This window comes from Martes martes (assembly GCF_963455335.1).
Source record: "Martes martes genome assembly, chromosome: 4".
In the NCBI taxonomy this organism is placed as follows: domain Eukaryota; kingdom Metazoa; phylum Chordata; class Mammalia; order Carnivora; family Mustelidae; genus Martes; species Martes martes.
The window spans coordinates 185,492,187-185,510,077 of NC_137891.1; the positions used below are offsets into that span (position 1 = coordinate 185,492,187).

Genomic DNA, 17,891 nt, shown 5'->3' on the forward strand with positions numbered 1-17,891 from the left:
GAAAGGTCCACCCAGGGTCAGGGATGGAGACAGAGACCCACTCCTCAGCGGAGGGAGGAGTGTTTTCATCACTCCATAAGAGCAGCATGTGGGATGGGATAGAAATGTGGTCTCGCAAATACAAGGCCTTGTGGGTATGTGTGTTCAGTTTAGTTTGTTTTGTTTTAAACAGTATGTGATCCTTGTCTGTAAAATGAGAGTTTTGACAGGGTTAGATGCTCGACAGCTTCCTTCCAGCTTCAACATTCTCTGATTGTGCTGTTGTTAAAGATGTGGCAGGGAGTGAGGGCTGACTTGACAGCTGCCCAGCTTTTGTAGCTGTTTCTGGGGCATGTGAGCAGGAGTCAGCTAGGGAGGTAAGGGGTCTGCTGGACTCCTCCCACTGGCCTCAAATAATTCCGGACCTGGCACTTCATTTCCCCTTTACGTTCTGTTTCTGTAGCTAATCTTATGGGGGGCAGGGTTGTATAAAATAGTGATTGGAACCAGGAGCTGTCCGTGACCATGATACTCAAGAATGAAGGAAGGTGGAAGGACCAGGGCAGAATGATGTTAGATTTACCTTCCCCCATTCTTGTTCCTGTACTCTTTGGGCTTTGGAAGATTAGAAAGGAAAGAAAAAGAACAAAAAAGAGAATGTCTCTGTGACAGCTTAGCAGATGCCATATTTGATCCTAGAGGAGACTTCTCTTAGAAATGGACAGGCCCGGATTTGGTTGTCCCCCCCCCCCCCCAAAGATTTTATTTATTCATTTGACAGACAGAGATCACAAGTAGGCAGAGAGGCAGGCAGAGAGAGAGAGGGAAGCAGGCTCCCCGCTGAGCAGAGAGCCCGATGCGGGGCTCGATCCCAGGACCCTGGGATCATGACCCGAGCCAAAGGCAGAGGCTTAACCCACTGAGCCACCCAGGCGCCCCCGGATTTGGTTTTCTGTTGTAAGTACCATCAAATCTTTTGGGACGAGGCAGGGAAATAGGTCTTTCGTTGTTGTTGTTAAAGTGAAAATTAATTAACTAATTAATTAATTTGCATGAGCATGCACACGAGTTGGGGGAGGAGCAGAGGGAGAGAATCCCAAGCAGACTCCCCACTGATCACAGAGCCCAACACAGGGCTCAGTCTCATGACCCACGAGATCATGGCCTGAGTCGAAATCCGGAGTTGGATGCTTCACCAACTGAGACACCCAGGTTCCCCTAAAACTAGAATTTATTTAATGTTAAAGATATCTTCGACTAATCTTCTGAATTTCCAAGTAAGGCAGTTGAGAAGACATGCCCTGCATTAACAGGGTCTTATTTTGGAGAATTTAGCTCTCGTCTGTGTAGGAGAGAGGCTGCCTACCTCACTGCGACTCCCAGTGGTCGATAACTAGAGGCACTGACTGTTGAGGCTTTACAGGTGGCAGAAGGCCCAAAGGCTCCTCTTACACAGAAGTGCTTGGAAACCCGAGAGAAGGATGGTGGCTTTCATAAGTAATGGAGTTACCAAGTGGCAGAGCCATGTACTGTAAGCTAAGTTGTTTTGTGAGAAAATGTTTAACATGGCTATACAGCATATGATCTCTTTTGTTTCAAAAAGCAAGTATTACTATATGTAACATTTCTCTTAGGGTCCTTTTTTTTTTCCCCCCCTTAAGTACAATACCCTTTAGTTCCTTTGCCATAAGTAGACACAATAGAATGTTTTCTGCATCTAGATTCTAAGCAGTTCATCCAATTTTGAGACCTCATTTTTACTTCTCCATCCTTTCTGAGTTAGTATGGATTGGGACAGGATACTTCATTTACATGAACCTCAGCTTCCCCATCTCTAGAATGGCCCCAGTGACACCTGTCTTGGAGAGCATATGGAGGAGGATGTGGTCTGGGACCCATCAATGTCCACACTGAGATTGTGGTACCCTGAGTCTGTGGGAGATATTACTCTAAGGAGAAAGTTCAGGTGTGAGCCCGAGGTGGGGAATGTCAGATGTGGAGAGAGATTTGAGAGTCATCATAGAAATGTAATTACTGTTTTGCATTGTTGTCTTGTTGGCTGTTCTTAAACTACAGCTGGCCTGTGAGCAACACAGGTTTAAACTGCACTTACACATGGGCTTTTTTGAAATAGAGTACTATAAATGTATTTCTTCTTCCTTATCATTTTCTCTTTTTCCTTTTGATCATTACTATTTTATTTTGGAAGTAAGCTCTACATCCAACATGGGTCTTGAACTCACAACCCTGAGATCAAGAGTCACGTACTCTACCAACTGAGCCAGCTGGTGCCCCTTCCTTATGATTTTCTTTTCTTTCTTGTTTTTTAAAGATTTTATTTATTTGAGAGAGAGAGAGAGCACAAGCAGGGGAAGGCACAGAGGGAGAAGGAAAAGCAGGCTCCCTGCTGAGCAGGGAGCCCGACACAGGACTTGATCCCAGGACCCCAAGATCATGACCTGAGTCAAAAGAAGATGTTTAACTGACTGAGCCACCCAGGTGCCTCCTTATGATCTTAATAACATTTGCTTTCCTCTATTGTAAGAATACAGTGAATGGTACGTGTAACATACAACATATGTGTTAATGACCTGTTACTGGTAAGACTTCCAGTCAACAGTAGACTATCAGTACTTAGTTTTGGTGAGTCAGGAGTTATGCATAGATTTTTAGCTGCCGAGGAGGTTGCCAGTGCCCTAAGCCCCCCATTGTTCAAGGGTCAACTGTAACAAGTTTAGTGAAACTATAAACTGTCCTGGAATAATGCTAGTAAGTTCAGAGTGTACTTCCAAAGTGGGATGAGAAGTCGGGAGCACATACTGGAACCCTTAGAAATGCCCGCCATGGCTTGCTGGCATGTCTCCTCACAGGCAAATTGATGGTGATGCCATTTATTGGAGAAGTAGTGCCTTACTTCAGGTCACCATTTCATCGGTGTGTTAAATATTTAAAACCAAAAACGCAATGCTACTTGTCGAAGCATTATTAGTGGTATATCTCCAGCAGGAAACGTGTTTGGGTATGAGGTGATGGCAGTCTGTAACGTACAGGACCGTACTGATGATGTGCAGTAGGTTCTCAGCAGTGGTTGGACAGTAAGAGCCACTGAGGAGCTGGTAGGCAACACACAGTATACGTGTTCGGAGAGGCCTTCATTTCTTTCTGCTTGGCCTCGGTGTTCTCTTCTTTCACCCTACCCCCCCCCCCCCGGCCGGGTCACTCACACGGGCCCACATTTAGAATACATCTTTGATTTTCTTCTGCTGCTTTATACCTTCAGAAGAACCGTGGACATACTCCTCTTACTCCCTGCCTGGCATAGGGTCTTGCATATTTGTATCTCTGGAGGGGAAAACTGTAGTTCGCTTACTTGCAGATCTGCCTGCTCTTCAGTCCCCTGAGAACCAGTAAGTTATTAACATAAAATTTTGTGCAGAAAACAGGGTAGAGCAGAAGGAGCCATTTTCACAGTGGGAATCATTTTAATACCTACAGTGTTTTCCAAACAGTTATGTAAGAGGACTGAGTAGAAATGGCTTCTTCGAAATCCTGGTGAGTCTCTGACTGTGATACACTAGTTAAAATTCACCAGAGGGAGTTAATTTTGAAAGCTCTCAGCCAGGGGTTAATGCAGAGTTATCTTTTAGCCATTTTTGTAGCACAGCCCCCTCTTCCTGCTTCTTTATCTGCTACAGACACAGGTCAGAGCCCGCGCTGGAGATGAGCCATGGTGGGCGTTTCCCAGGTAGATGAGAGAGATGAACACACCTTACCCTCTGCCAGAGTTACTCCCAGCCCAGTACACTTCTGTGCGCTATCCAATTTGATAGGCAGAGTAATGGTTTTGAGATAGGTAGGACAGGTATTTTATGGCCAATTTAAAAGATGAACAAATTGAGGCAAGAATAAGTTTACGTTATTAGAATATAGCTTACACTTGTCCACTTATAGATCGGAATGAAACACTTAAATCTTTAAATGCAAATACAAACCAAAGATGCTTATCGCACCCCTGACCTGCACCCCGTTCTTGACTCCAGTTCTAGACCTCACCCCCTCCCTGAGGTTCCCCAGTTGTTCACATATGTCACTCTTGATAGCTCCCATCCTGGTTCAAGGATTTGCTGACATGTGGTTAGTTTTCCCATCTGCGAAGTGGAGATGGTAGTAGCCCCTGCCTTGTAAGGTCCTTGTGGTGCTTAGGTGAGGCCACACACTAGGAGTCCTTGAGACAGGGCCTGGCGTGTGGCTGTGACACTCAGCAGAGCTGTTTCTGTTGTTGTGTAGCATGCTGTTTCCCTACGTTCTCCTGTCACTGACATGTGACGGAGGAGATGCTTGCCCTAGACCCGTGCCACCACCCCAGGAGTGGCGAGGATCACCATCCGGGGAGGCCAGTGCACAGGGCTTGGGGGGCTTTCACAGGGGGCAGGCGCAGCAACAGCACAAGGAACTTTTGAACATTTGCTTTATTGAAAGGGAGAGCGTTACTTCATTTGGACCCAATTATGCTTATTTTATTAATCATCTCCTGTTTAAAGTTAGTTCCTATTAATTATATCCTGTTTATCGGGGCGCCTGGGTGGCTCAGTGGGTTAAGCCTCTGCCTTCGGCTCAGGTCATGATCTCAGGGTCCTGGGATCGAGCCCCGCGTCGGGCTCTCTGCTCAGCGGGGAGCCTGCTCCACCCTCCCTGCCGCCTGCCTCTCTGCCTACTTGTGATCTCTCTCTCTCTCTGTCAAATAAATAAATAATCTTAAAAAAGATTATATCCTGTTTATCAAAATTTCCTTTATGGTACAGAGGAGTAGACGAGATCCCAGGACTTCTGAGTTTAGGTCTCCTATTCTCCCATTCTACTGAGAACGAGAAACAGAGTTTTGCATTGCAGATTCTGCTAAAAGTGCTATGTTCAGGTAACTCACTTTTTAAAGCCAGGAGTTAAATGGTCTCTGCTAGGAATTATAGGTAGGTAACTCCTAATGGTGATATGAAGTTTCAGCTCAGTAATAGAAAACTGTGGCAATTTGTCTATAAACTGGAGAATAATTATATAACATGATAGAGGTGCCAGTTATCATTACAGTGGGAGTCATAGTACAGCATATAAATTAATCAAATTAACATGTTGTGCACCTTAAATATATATGTCAAAATATGTTTCTTTTTTTAAAAAAGATTTTATTCCTTTGAGAGAGACTGCATGCACATACAGGAGTCGGGCAAGGGGCAGAGGGAGAGGGAGAAGCAGATGCCCCGCTGAGCAGGGAGACCAACAAGGGGCTCCATCCCAGGACCCTGGGATCATGACCTGAGCCAAAGGCAGATGTTTAACCGACTGAGCCACCCAGGGCCCCTCAAAGTGTATTTCAATAAATAAAATAAAAACTGGAGCACAGTTGCAAACTAAGTTGTAAAACAAAGCGAAGGACAGCGTCCTTGCCATAAATAAATTTATATTTATATTTGGATCTCATCTGGCTTTGGCGTTCAAAAATAGAAAAGGACTTGTTTTGTGCTCCTGGGGAACACACAGGTTGAATGGAAACAAACAGCGCCAGAGAAACAAGTGCCAACACCCCAAGACCCTGAGCTCATGCATCTGAGCGTGGCTGGATGGCAAGCCTGTGGAGTATCAAAGGCAGGGCTGCTGGGCTCTGGGAGCCGTGACCGAGGCAAAGTTACTGCCTCATAAATTAACAATCTTCTTTTTCCTTCACCCCCGGCATGCTAGCATTCTAATATCTGTGCACTGCCAGGGACAGAAAAACTAATGGACATAGAAGTAATTCATAAGGGCTTGAATTTCAGCACTGGACATGCTGAATTTCAGTTCAACTACTCGAAGGCTATTAAGAAACAGACTGTGTCTATGAATTTTCATTTAGAAGCGTATAATACCTGCCTGTTTTTAAGTCAATAGCATTAATTATTAAATTAAAGTCTGAAAACCTTCAAGCTCTCATTTGAAGAGAGATGAATTAATAGAGGGAAAGGAGCCTAAGGCCTCAGAAACCCACTTAACATACTGACCTATTCTCATCATTGACTGCTCTGAGTGGGTTGGCTTTGTTTCGATTTTAAAGGCTACTCTACATTTCTGGTAAACCACAAGGTAAAGGCTGGTCTCTGAGAAGCAGATGTTTTGCCAGTTTTGAGGCCTTGTGGCTTTCCATAGAGAAGTAACAGTACAGGCCACATGAAGCTTTTACTTCCTTTTTTCTTCTTTCTTTCTTTTTTTCTTTTTTCTTTTTTTTTTTCAAGTGGGACGAATGGTGCTTTTGCACTTGGTAGCACAGTCATTGATACACATTGACATTGGTGGTCTTTGTTCACCACCAGATGTCGAATTCATATCTCTGGAAGTAGTTAGTTTGAAATGTCTCTGAGACATTCGAGCAAGTGTTCCCGTTAGACCTGAACCATAGATGTAGCCTTAGATGTAGTAAGGAGAGTCTTGGGTGATACTGAAAGCCAAGGAAGCAGTAGAGATCACATTGGGAGGGGTTTGGAGAACAGAAAGCCTAGAACAAAGCCTTGAGAAGAGCTCTAACATGTACAAGTTGAGTGAAGAATCAAGACGGTTGATAGGAGGAAAATCAGCAGAGTTTGGTGCCATGGAGCCGAGCAGGTCAACTCTGTTGTTAGAGTTCAAGATGTATTCTTTGGCTTTTACCAGTCCCTTTCTACCCTGACCACCCAAGCCCAGGCCCTTGTCATCTCATGCTTGTTTCAGGGAGCTCCAACTGCCTCATGCTGTAGCTATGGAGGCAAAATGATTGAAGGTACACTTCTTGTCTTCTCAGGGCTTATGGACTCCATGCGTACGTGAGGCCTTATGCAAATAAACAATGCCAAGTGAATGGGATGGAATGGTCAGGGAAGTTTTATGTCACGGGGGAGGGATTTGAGCTTGGGTTTGAGGTAAACTGAAAGTACCTTGGGTAGACTGTGGAGAGGAGTAGAAAAGATGTCCCAGAGTCTAGAGTTCAGCAACGGGTGCAGTGGGCCAGTTGCCATTACTGGACATCTGGTTGGAAATGTAGGCCGAGACGGGATCCTAGGGGTCTTGAATTAAGAGCTAAGAGGCGTAAACACCATTCTGAAGAGGCCAAGGAGCTCTTTTCAAGTTGGGGTTTGAGGCAAGACAGTATGGGACTCATGATGACATGTGGTTTGGAAATATTCCTTGGTAGAGGCTTATACATAGCTGGATGGGGGTGATGGGCTAATATCGTAGCTACTAGGAGAGAGAGATAAGGGCTTGGCCTGGGACTAGCATCAGAATGGGTAAGAAAGGAGGGCTTTGAAAGACCTTTCTTAGGAAGAATGCTGAGGGCTTGGTGATGTGGTTGGGGCCAACAGGAAAGGGCAGAGTCACAGGTAATGGTACAATGACCGAAAACAGCTCCCTCTATGGACTCTTATCTCCATTTTACTGAGAGAGTGGCACTGGACCCTGGGTTTTTATTCTGTCCTTGCTCTGAAGAGTTAGGTGACCTTGGTCTGGCTGCTTAACCATCTGTGCCTCAGCTTTCTTGTCTGGAAAATGCAGATAGTACTAGTAGTACTTCCTTCTAGGTTGTAAGGGTTTTGGATTAATGTATGTGAGGTTCCTAGCATATAGTAGGTACTTAATAACCACTAGTTGAATGGATTATATTTGGTGATTATATCATAATAAGTAGAAGAATCGGGACGTGAACTCAAGTTTTCCCAAATCTGACACATTACCCTGATGTTTCAGATTTATCCTCTCTGAGCTGCTGCCTTCATTGTGCCAGCCCCCATCCCCCTGCCGCCGTGAGCCTATTGCATGTCCTTTGGCATCAGGCTTACATTCAGATTACATAGTCCTGGCATTCCACCGTCTGAGTCATGCCAGATCACCCACCTCAACTTTATATAGCCCCCCGCACCCAGAACCCACTTTCCATTCTCCCTCCACCTCTGTGTTTCATGGAGGGTCTTCCCACCCCCCTCCACTCTGTAAATGCTGTTGGTTCTTCGTGGTCTGGCCTGTCTCGCTGCCTTGGTGAAGGTATCCTGGACTACGGCCGGCCATCCCTCTTCCTGGCTCCCCTGCTACACTGATGAGTTACACTTCACTACTTATGCTCGGCTAAATGAAGTCTCAGATTGTTCTATAATGACTTCACACGCATTTATCTTACCTTCTGAAAATGAATCACAGTTTTAATAAAGGTCTATGGCTGCCCCCTAAAAAAAATTCCTCCCAGTGCTGTGTGCTCGGTAATTACTTAAAGAGCAAATTAAGAAGCTGATAGCTGAGGTAGAGTTCTGGCCCTCTTCTCACACCTGGGTTAGTTATCTCACCAGCCTCCTTCTTAACTAGTCTCTGTGCATTGCAGCCAGTTTGTCCCTAATTCGTGACGTAGGCCACACTGCTACTGGCGCAACCCTTATCCAGTCTTTCTGTGGACGGCTCGTGCTTTTTAACTGGCCTCCGGTTTAGGACCATGACACTTCAGCCTGGCGGAAAGGCTGTCTGCAACCTGATCCTCTCCTGCCTCTTCAGTCTTATCTGCTGGCACTCCGTTCTGTATACCCTGTCCTCCTTGCAGTTCCTAGAATGTTCTCTATGCCCTTGCTGTCTGACTCCTCTGCTTGAAGCCCTGCTGGAGCCCACCTGGCAGGCTCGCTCTTCCTTGTCACTTCCTCTAAGACACCAGCAGAGTAAGTTGCTTCCTTCTTCTAGTCCCATTCATAGCACTTCGTCCCTCTGCTGCCTTTCTAAGGGCCCAGAGATTGATCCCTTCGCTTGCCGGCCTGCGAACTCCTTGAGGGCAGGGCAGTCTTTTTGCCTTGCAGCATTCCCAGAGGACACGTTCTGCACAGAGCTCAGGCTGCTCAGGCTGCGGATTCATCATGCAAGTAACAAAGGTCACTCTTCTTAAGATTAGAGGAGAGCTGCTTTCTTGTGCCTTGACAGATTTTTCCTTTGAACTATACAAATTGTATTGGAAAATGACAATGATGAGTCATATCTTAGAAAGGGGGTGAAAGCTGAAAATGCAGAGCCTCCAGGAATGGAGTAGGAGGTTGCAGATCTGTCTTGCAGGCCAAGTCTGGCTGTTCACTGAATTTGCCCGACTGGTCTCAAACACCGGGAGTGGGAGGGACTCTCCTCCCGGTGGGCAGGTGATTTATTGGCTGGGAAGCTTCCGCGGTGATTTAGTTGTGAAACGGCGCCCTGCGAGGTGCAGGCTAATGCCTGGGCCAGGCGGAGCTGCCGGCCACAATCCCGGGCCGGAAGGGACCGTGAGGGTCGTCGGGACCAGCCCCCCATTTCGCAGTCCGAGGGCGGTGGGCGTGTGGCTGTCGCGCTGCTGACTCTGCCTGCCCGGAAGGAGGACTGGAGACGGAGCGGCCTGGGAAGGGTCCCGAGTGGCGGCTTGGGCCGGCTCGGGCCCCGCGGGTGCCCTGTGCTCCCGCTCATCGCGGTAGGGAGGAAGTTTCTGCGCTCTGCTGCTCGGATTTACTCCTGGCTGTTCGGAGGGGGGAAACCGAGATACCAGCGCCGGGGGCCGGAGGCTCTGACCGCGGAGCCTCGGGCTGGGGGCCGGGCGGGGACAGAGCTCGGGGCCGACGGGCGGCTCGGCGATCCAGGCCGCCTTTTGCAGCCTCCCGCGGCCGCGCTGGGCTCTACGCGCCGCGCTCCAGCCTCCTCCCCCGGCAGCAGCGGCCCCAGCCCCGCGCCCCCCGCGCCCCGCGCCGCGCGGCCCCGCCGCGGTCACACGCCGAGCCGCCCCGGCCGCCTCCGCCCTTGCGCTTTGTGGAGCCGGAGCCCGAGCCGAGTGACAGGCGCGGCCTCTCGTCGCCCGGACCCTGAGTGCGGCCCTCGCGGCGTACCTGTGGCTGCCGGGCCGCCCGGCCGGGAAGTGTGGCTGGGGTTTGTCGTGCGGGACCAGGCTTCGAACCGCGAGCCCCAAGCCGGGGGCTCTGAGGTGGGGGTCGGGGAGCTGGGAGCTGCCCCCACGGTGCTGGGGAGGGGCTGCCTGGGAGGAATGGGACAAAGTGAAAGTCTCCGGACTGCTGGGGTGGCTGGGGTGGCGGGGTGGGGGGGAGCATGGTGGGGAGTGTGGGGAAGAAGGAAGGGGTGCTGATGATTATTTGGTGCCTTGGAGTGGCTTTTAATGACGGCGATGGCGGGTCAGGCCAGCTGGGGTTTCGGCTCCCAGTGGGCTTCCGTGGATATCGTAGTCTTCTTGGCGAATTCCTCGGATTAACGAAAGGGCCTTTTAATCCCTCTAGGATGACCTATTGGAGAAAAGTCTCCAGGTTTGATTCCTTTTCCCTCCTTTCTGCTCAACGCTCTGGGAAGCTTCGTTCTCAGGTGAAAAGCAGTTGTGCTGTTTTACTGAAACACGGAGGATATTTGTTTGTACCTTCGTGGACCAATGCTGAGACTGTGGCACCGAGAGCTCGCATTGCTTCTTAGCCTCAGACCCAGGATGTCCTTCTCCCAAACCTGTCTGGTGTGTGCCATTGGGGTTCTGATGGCGGCTGTCCAGGGCCTGCCCTGGCGGGGGGTCCCAGCTCTACTGCTGAAATTGCCTCCCAGCCTAGTCAGTATTCCCTAGCTCAGACTTTTTTGTGGTTGTTATTCTGCTGATTGCAGATATCTTTGCTTTGCTGACATCCTGTTTTGTTTTTGGTTTTTACATCCCATTTGTTGTTTCTTTTTATCACAGAAACGCTTCGTTAAGGGGCTCAGGCAGTACGGCAAGAACTTCTTCAGAATTAGAAAGGAGCTGCTTCCCAATAAGGAAACAGTGAGTACAATTGGACTTTATGTAACTTGATTTTTCCCCCCCCTTTGCCCCTGCTGCTTCTCTGCACTTGATCTTATGAAATGGTTTCCTTTAACCCGGTGCTGTGCTCAGACTCTGGCTGGCCTCTAGGATCTTCTTCCTTTTACTTCCTTTACTTTTAGTTCTAGCTTCTGATTTTAGATAGCAAAGTGACAGATTATGCTTATCCCCCACAAAGAAAGTTAATTCCCTTGTAAGAACAGAAAGGTCTTTGACAACAGAGGGTTAGTTGAGGGTTGTCTGGGGTGTTGAGCCATTAACATCTAATTGTAAATATAGTGGCTGAAACAGGAAATGTCATTTACCACCAATTGGATTTGGTTATTGACAGAAGTCATCAACCAAGCAATAGAATGAAGAGATCTGTGGCTTACTAGACTGAATTCTCTGGGGACTTTTTCTTTCTTTAATATTGCTTACGTTTTGAAGAGTAGTTTTAACTCTTTAATTTCCCAGCCTTGAAAGTTTACACTTTTCAGGCTGCCTGGTTGTCTTAGTTGGAAGAGCATGAGACTCTTGATCTCAGGATCATGAGTTCAAGCCCCACCTTGGGTTTAGAGATTACCTAAATAAATAAATAATTTTAAATAAAAGTTTGCACTTTTCTTTGGACAGACAGATACACAAGGATTCTTATAAACTGCTTAAATGAGTGTTTTACAAATTCCTTTGCTATTTCACAAAGCTGAAATCCCATCTTTTGCTAAACTTGGGGTAGAAGGGTTCGCTGAGGAAAGTTCAGGGTAGGGTTATATGAAGAGAATACTAGCAGGGGATTCAGTCACATTTACCTGAATTCCCTCCAGGTGGAATTGGAGGGGTGTGGAGGGTTCTTCTGACTGACCTGGGGAATGGGGAGGCTGGGAATGGAGTGGGAGGGACCAAGTCCCCATGTCTCTGGCCTCTGCAGAGCCTAGTTACTGGAAGTGCTTCTTGGGCCTTGGGGATGGAGGGCGAATATCTAGACATGGAGCTGCTTTCACTCCACCCCCAACCGCCCTGAGTGGAAGGAGGAAATGGAGAATATCCATTATAGAAGGAGCTGGGTGGGTTTGGTTTGGTTTGGTTTTTAATTTTCTAATTGGGTGTTTTTGATTGATTTCCTCTCATTCAATTTTGATTGTTTATTCTGAGTTGGTTCTTTTTTCTCTCTTCACTTTTCAATGAACTGTTTGTAGACACCTTTTCCCTGTGGTACCTTATGTGAACAGCAGTAACTCATAATAGGGAAGAAAGGTTCTGAGATTTCAAGTACATCCTTATATAAATCAGTGGTTTGCATCAACCAGTCATACTTACATTAAACTTTCAGTATTTATTATACATCTAAATATGCTGAGATAGATAATTTTGAGAATGGTTAAAAAAAGAGGGAACTGTTGATAGACATTAAGATAAAATATATGCTATAATCGATCTATATAATCAACTTTTATTTTCTCGGGTGGGAGGGGGGCATTCTTCCCAGAACCCATTGGAAAGAGGTATTTAATGTAGAACAGTAAAAGAAATACTGTTAAGTTTTCTGAGGATTTCAGTTATTTGAAGTTTGATATGTACTTTTATAAAACTAAAATGCTTTACCCAAGTGAAGGAATTTTGGTTTGGCCAAATTGGAGTGAAAGTGAGATCCGTGAGTAGATGTGGTCTGATGTAACCTCTCGGCTCCGGTTTTCTCTCTTCCCGTGCTCTGCTAGAAGTTGCAAACCATGAAGAATTTGATACAAGATAGGGCTTGACAATTGTTTATCTTTCTGTTTTAAAAAATAAACTTACAGTAGTTTATTTTTTAGTTAGATAATAGTTAGATTAAGTGTCGAATCTAAAATCTACTGTCCAGCATTTGGGAAGTGCCAGGCAATTTTATCTAGTGTTTTTATCTCTTTAGTGGCAAACAGATCTGAATAACTTTGAGCCTACGTGAGGGCCTTCTAATCCTTTTTTCCCCCCGTTGCTCTTGATAATGTCTGACTCAGTTAGTAGTGTTTCCCCACCCAAGAGAAGTTACCCTACCAGCCCTCTGAGCTGGTTCTCCAGTCTTTTCTAGGCATCTCCGTCCTGAGACCCTTCCTTCCCCATCACTGCCATCCCCGTTTTCCAGCCGTGTTGTTTCTCTCCTCACTTCTCCTCTGGCACCCAGCAGCCTTCCTGTTTCCAACCTCTTCCATCAGGGCACGATCATGGGCGCTACCAGGAGAGTTGTTGGCATCACTGGAGGGTTTATTATGGCTGACACTGGCTAAACGTTCCTAGTGTCCTGCTGTTTTTTGCCTAGAATTGGGGGAGTTTGGTGGTAGGGTAAATCTGTGGTAGGAGAGAGAGGGGCAGTCATTCTATATTTTCCTTAGTTATCAACATAACCAAGCTAATCATTCACAACTGCTAGGGTGGGGAGGGCAAAGGTTATTTTTCATTTTTGCTACAGAAAATGAGAAAATTTGCAGGAACTAGTGTCCTTAGTTCAGAATTTCCTTGGTAGATAGAAAGCTTCATATGGTCATGCCTTTTTTTATATCAGATCCCTCTAATCTAGATACTTTCCACATTCTCTTCTATTTACCACAATTATTAACTCATTTATTTGCTATTCACAACTGACTTGAAACTTCAGAAGGGTATCAGCGTCCAAAAGAACACGCCCAGCTGGGCATGGCGTGAGGGTCACCAGACCTGTGTTCTATTCCTGGCCTTACCAGTAACTATAGTACTTGACGACCTCTTCTAACTGTGCACTGTGCTTTGAGCTGTTCGTTGGGAAGTTCAGGTCAAATCCTGACAAGGACTGGAGAATTATCTACTCTAGAATGCTGTTTCTGGGGGATGGGGGAGTGAGTAACAGGGTGATGGGAATTGAGGGCACGTGTGATGTGCACTGGGTGTTACATGTAACAATCCTTGAGCACTACATCAAAAACTGGGAATGTACTGCTATACAGTGGCTAACTGAACATAGTAATAAAAAAATAAAATAAATAAAAAATAAAATGGTGTTTCTTTGCGTCAGGATTTTATAGATGCCACAGTCTTTATGAACTGTTTGTACAGCTTTGGCTGTTGTGTAAAATAGGGTGATCCTTCTACCCTCTAGAATTGTTTCGAGAATTTAAGTAAGCTAATGTCTGCAGAGTGTATAAAAACACTTGAAGGTGACAGTTCTTCCCATCCACCCTGAATACTTTTAGCCTGGGTAAGAGTCCAGCTACCTGAAGTAGCTCAACGCTGTGGAAGGCACGGAATTACTTTCCGCTTGTAAACATACCCCTCCTGTATGAAAAGAAATGACCTGTCCCTTATAGTCTGTCTTGGGAAAACCCCTATCCATTGAGAAGCTGGGAGGGGGTGAAGGGCGGTGCCTGGTTTAAAGGGTGCGTTTCCTCGTCTCGGGAGTCCTGTTGAGGAGACTTGCATCCTCACGCCAGCGCTGAGGGCGGTTTTGCAGACAGAGGTTGCTGGTGGGCATGGACATAAACAGCTTTCCTAGTTCTTTTGGCTTCTGGTGTGTGTTATACAAGAGCTAAATCTGGCTTTTTTCTGAGAACAGTGGCTGTGATTGTGGAAAACCAACTATTTATAGAAGTTTAGTTGAGTGGGTATTACAGGTTAACCTCAGGGTGCCCAAGAGAATAACTGTAAGTCAAATATTTTAGTGTGATGGTTGTGCAGATATCCTGAGTTACTACCTTTCTCCCTCTCTTCCTCTCTCTGTAACTGATTACCTTCTTTAATATGTTTCTAAGATGTGTAATTAGTAGGAAGATTATGGCAAAGGATCTTCGCTGAGCATCTCAGATTCCCCTTAGCTGTAACCTCTTCTCTCTCAAGACACTGTTTGGCCTAATCCACATCAGAGTCTTGAGGGTTAGTGTGTTTGTGTAAGTCAGAGCAAGTGTCCCAGTGGCTGAGCTTCTGAGATGAGGGCAAGTCAGGCCTCTGGGTTCCTGCTTTCAGCACTGCTACACAGTCTTTGGATCGATGAATTGTACGACCTCCTGATGCTAAGGTAGTGCTTGAGAAAATAAGAGACCTCATAGAATTGAATCTTAAATCACCAGGAAGTGAACCCGTGTTGTAAATAATACAAAATATGGGCGTTCCAAAAATAATTTTTTGTTTTATTTTTACACACATTGCAGTTTTCTTCAAAATCATGAGATGATTACTCCGATGACAGTGACATGTATCTTCTTTCACAGTGAGCACATGTCTGTGTTTGAATCAGAGGCTTTCTGTGTCTGACACCTGGATGATTGTCCCTTGAATCGCGGCTGGCCTTTGTTTATAGCTCTAAGTCCTGTTATGCAGACAGCTTCGGCCAGCGTGGGACTGTAGACAGGAAGTGCTTGCTCAGCGACCTCAGGTGCAGCTGACGTTCGCGAGAAGACAGCGTGAGCTGCCCCAACTTGGTGGAGCCGAGAGGTGCTTCCAGCACGCTATTATTACCCTTCAGGAGGAGGTGAAAAAGGTGTGCGCCTTGACTATCTTTCTCATCTCTGTAGTTTGAATTCTAAGCACCTAGCCCAGTAGGTTTGTAATCCTGGGTACTGGTGCATTAATATTTACTGTACTAAAAAATTCATTTTTTAACCCACTTTCCATTTTCAGAGGTAAACATTCCATATAGCTTCATTTTAAAAAGTTTTCTATACCCGGGGCGCCTGGGTGGCTCACTGGGTTAAAGCCTCTGCCTTCAGCTCAGGTCATGATCTCAGGGTCCTGGGATCGAGCCCCACATCGGGCTCTCTGCTCAGCAGGGAGCCTGCTTCCTCCTCCCTCTCTCTGCCTGCCTCTCTGCCTACTTGTGATCTCTCTGTCAAATAAATAAATAAAATCTTAAAAAAAAAAAAGTTTTGTATACCCACCAAGCACTGTAACAAGTGGGATGTCTATAATGAGAACCAAGGTGCCATCCGTGCCCTGCGTTGCAGCAGGAAAGGCACACCATGTGCGTGCTTTCCAGGTTTGGCAATCCATGCTAAGGCCCTTGGTGGAGGCTCAGGCCCCACAAAGTGTGCACAAGAGGCTGGGGGGTGGGGGTGCTGCTGGAAGGCTAATTGGAGGGTGTGGTATTTGAACCTCTAAGGAAGGATATGTTTTTGGACAGGCCATGGCTGGGAGAGTGGAAGAAAAGCAGCTTTCCAGCTGTAGGAAATATCATGAGCAAAGGCATGGAGACAGGAAATCGCAAACCGTACATACAGTAGCCTGGTGGAGAGGAGGTTGCCAGCCCTGATGTGGTTGGACTCAGGCCAAAATTAGGGCCTGGAGAGAGACATGGGGGACCCTGTGGTCTCCAGAGAGGACGTTTGGGGACCCATTGAGGCTTCTAAGAAGAGAAAGGAGAGGTCTTAGCTGAGCTGTGGGAGCATTCTTAAGCAGCGCAGACAAGATGTGGAGGACCAGAGGGGGTTTTCTCGTAAGAATTTGGTCTCATTGTAAGACAAAAAATGGAGAATTGAAAGTGATTTGTGGAACTGGAAGTCTGTCTTTTATCTTGATTTTCTCCATTGAAAATGTGTCGTTTTTTGTTTGTTCGTTTTTTAGTGGGACCAAGGGGCAGCTGGTTTTGATGTTTTGGGTGTTTTGTTTTGAAACTTTGGGGAGATAGTATGAAAAAAAGTACTGGAGATTTAAAATTTTAATTTGAGAAGTAATATAAAAAACAAGCACTTTTCTCAGCCCCATTTCTAGGAATGAATTCTGCTTAAATATGTACATAACTGTTGAATATTAATTGTTCATTTCTTTAGGCAAAATATCCTTTGCATAAAAGCACATTCCCCCAGCAAAGAATAACTACTATTGAGAAAGGTTTTAAGACTGAGTAATCAAGATTCTGTTAATATTAAGAGGTTAAGAATGACTCGAGCATTTAGTATGAGCATTCAGCTTGGGGTTTTATTTAACTTCAGATTAAAACCTTAGATAAACAGTTTTCTAGCCTCATTAATGCTTAATCTAATGTTATATAACAAAGTGTGGACTTTCTGAATAGGTTGATACTGTTGAGGACACAGTTGTGTTATAGCCACATAACCAGAGGCCTCTGCTGCAAATGCTGGGTGCCCTCGCTGCTCCCTGGGTGCTCCTCTGGCCGGCGTTCTTGCCGCACTGGAGCTTGGTCCAGCTGCAGATTCTCGGGCTCTGTGCTGCTCAGGTTGAGCCAGAATCTGCATTTTGATCAGCTCCCCAGGTGATTTGAATGCTTGGTTAAGTTTAGGAAACACTGCTGTTTACAGTAGTGCAGACTGCAGAATCCTAAACCCATAAGTCATATTCATTCTTAAAACAGTGTTGCTTTTATTCTGTTAAAGTTGTAAATTACTTCACTATTAGGGTTTAATTTTGTTTTTCAGATTATTACAAAGTATCTCAAACCTACTAACAGTATGTGGGCTTATTTTCATTATCAGTAATAGAATTTCTTAACATAGCTTCTTTTTTCCTATCTTTCGTTTTTTCCTAGGAACACAGTTGTAACTCCTGTCATATTTCATGTAAAAACTGTTGTCCTCTTTCCTTGTGGCATGTATGTGAGTCGGGCTAGCCTAGATCTTAATTTAAGTTTCTTTTTTTTTTTTTAAAGATTTTATTTATTTATTTGACGGAGATCACAAGTAGGCAGAGAGGCCAGCACAGAGAGAGGAGGAAGCAGACTCCCTGCTGAGCAGAGAGCCGGAAGTGGGGCTCCATCCCATGACCCTGGGATCATGACCTGAGCTGAAGGCAGAGGCTTTAACCCACTCAGCCACCCAGGCGCTCCTTAATTTAAGTTTCTAATAGAAACCTTTTTATTTGAAAGGATGACATTCATGGGGTACCTGGCTGGCTCATTTGGTTAAGGGTCTGCCTTTGGCTCAGGTCGTGATTCCAGGGTCCGGGGATTGAGGTCTGTGCTGGGCTCCCTGCTCACTGGGAAGCCTGTTTCTCCCTCTCTTCCCTGCTTGTGCTCTCTCTCGCTATCTCTGTCTCTGTCTCTATCAAATAAATAAATAAATAAAATCTTAAGAAAAGGGGGTGACATTCTCTTACTAATATGATATTTACATACTATGGTGTTTTCAGGTGTTACTCTCTTTCG

The 17,891-nt window shown here is 46.0% G+C and overlaps 1 protein-coding gene across 1 annotated transcript in view; it reads left to right on the forward strand.

Moving 5' to 3' along the window:
* Positions 1-17,891, forward strand: part of RERE (arginine-glutamic acid dipeptide repeats) — a 308,722-nt gene that overhangs the window by 241,091 nt on the left and 49,740 nt on the right. Inside the window, exon 12 of the mRNA XM_080801487.1 lies at positions 10,694-10,774. Coding sequence (XP_080657613.1) covers positions 10,694-10,774 — 81 coding nt within the window. The remainder of the gene's footprint in view (positions 1-10,693; positions 10,775-17,891) is intronic.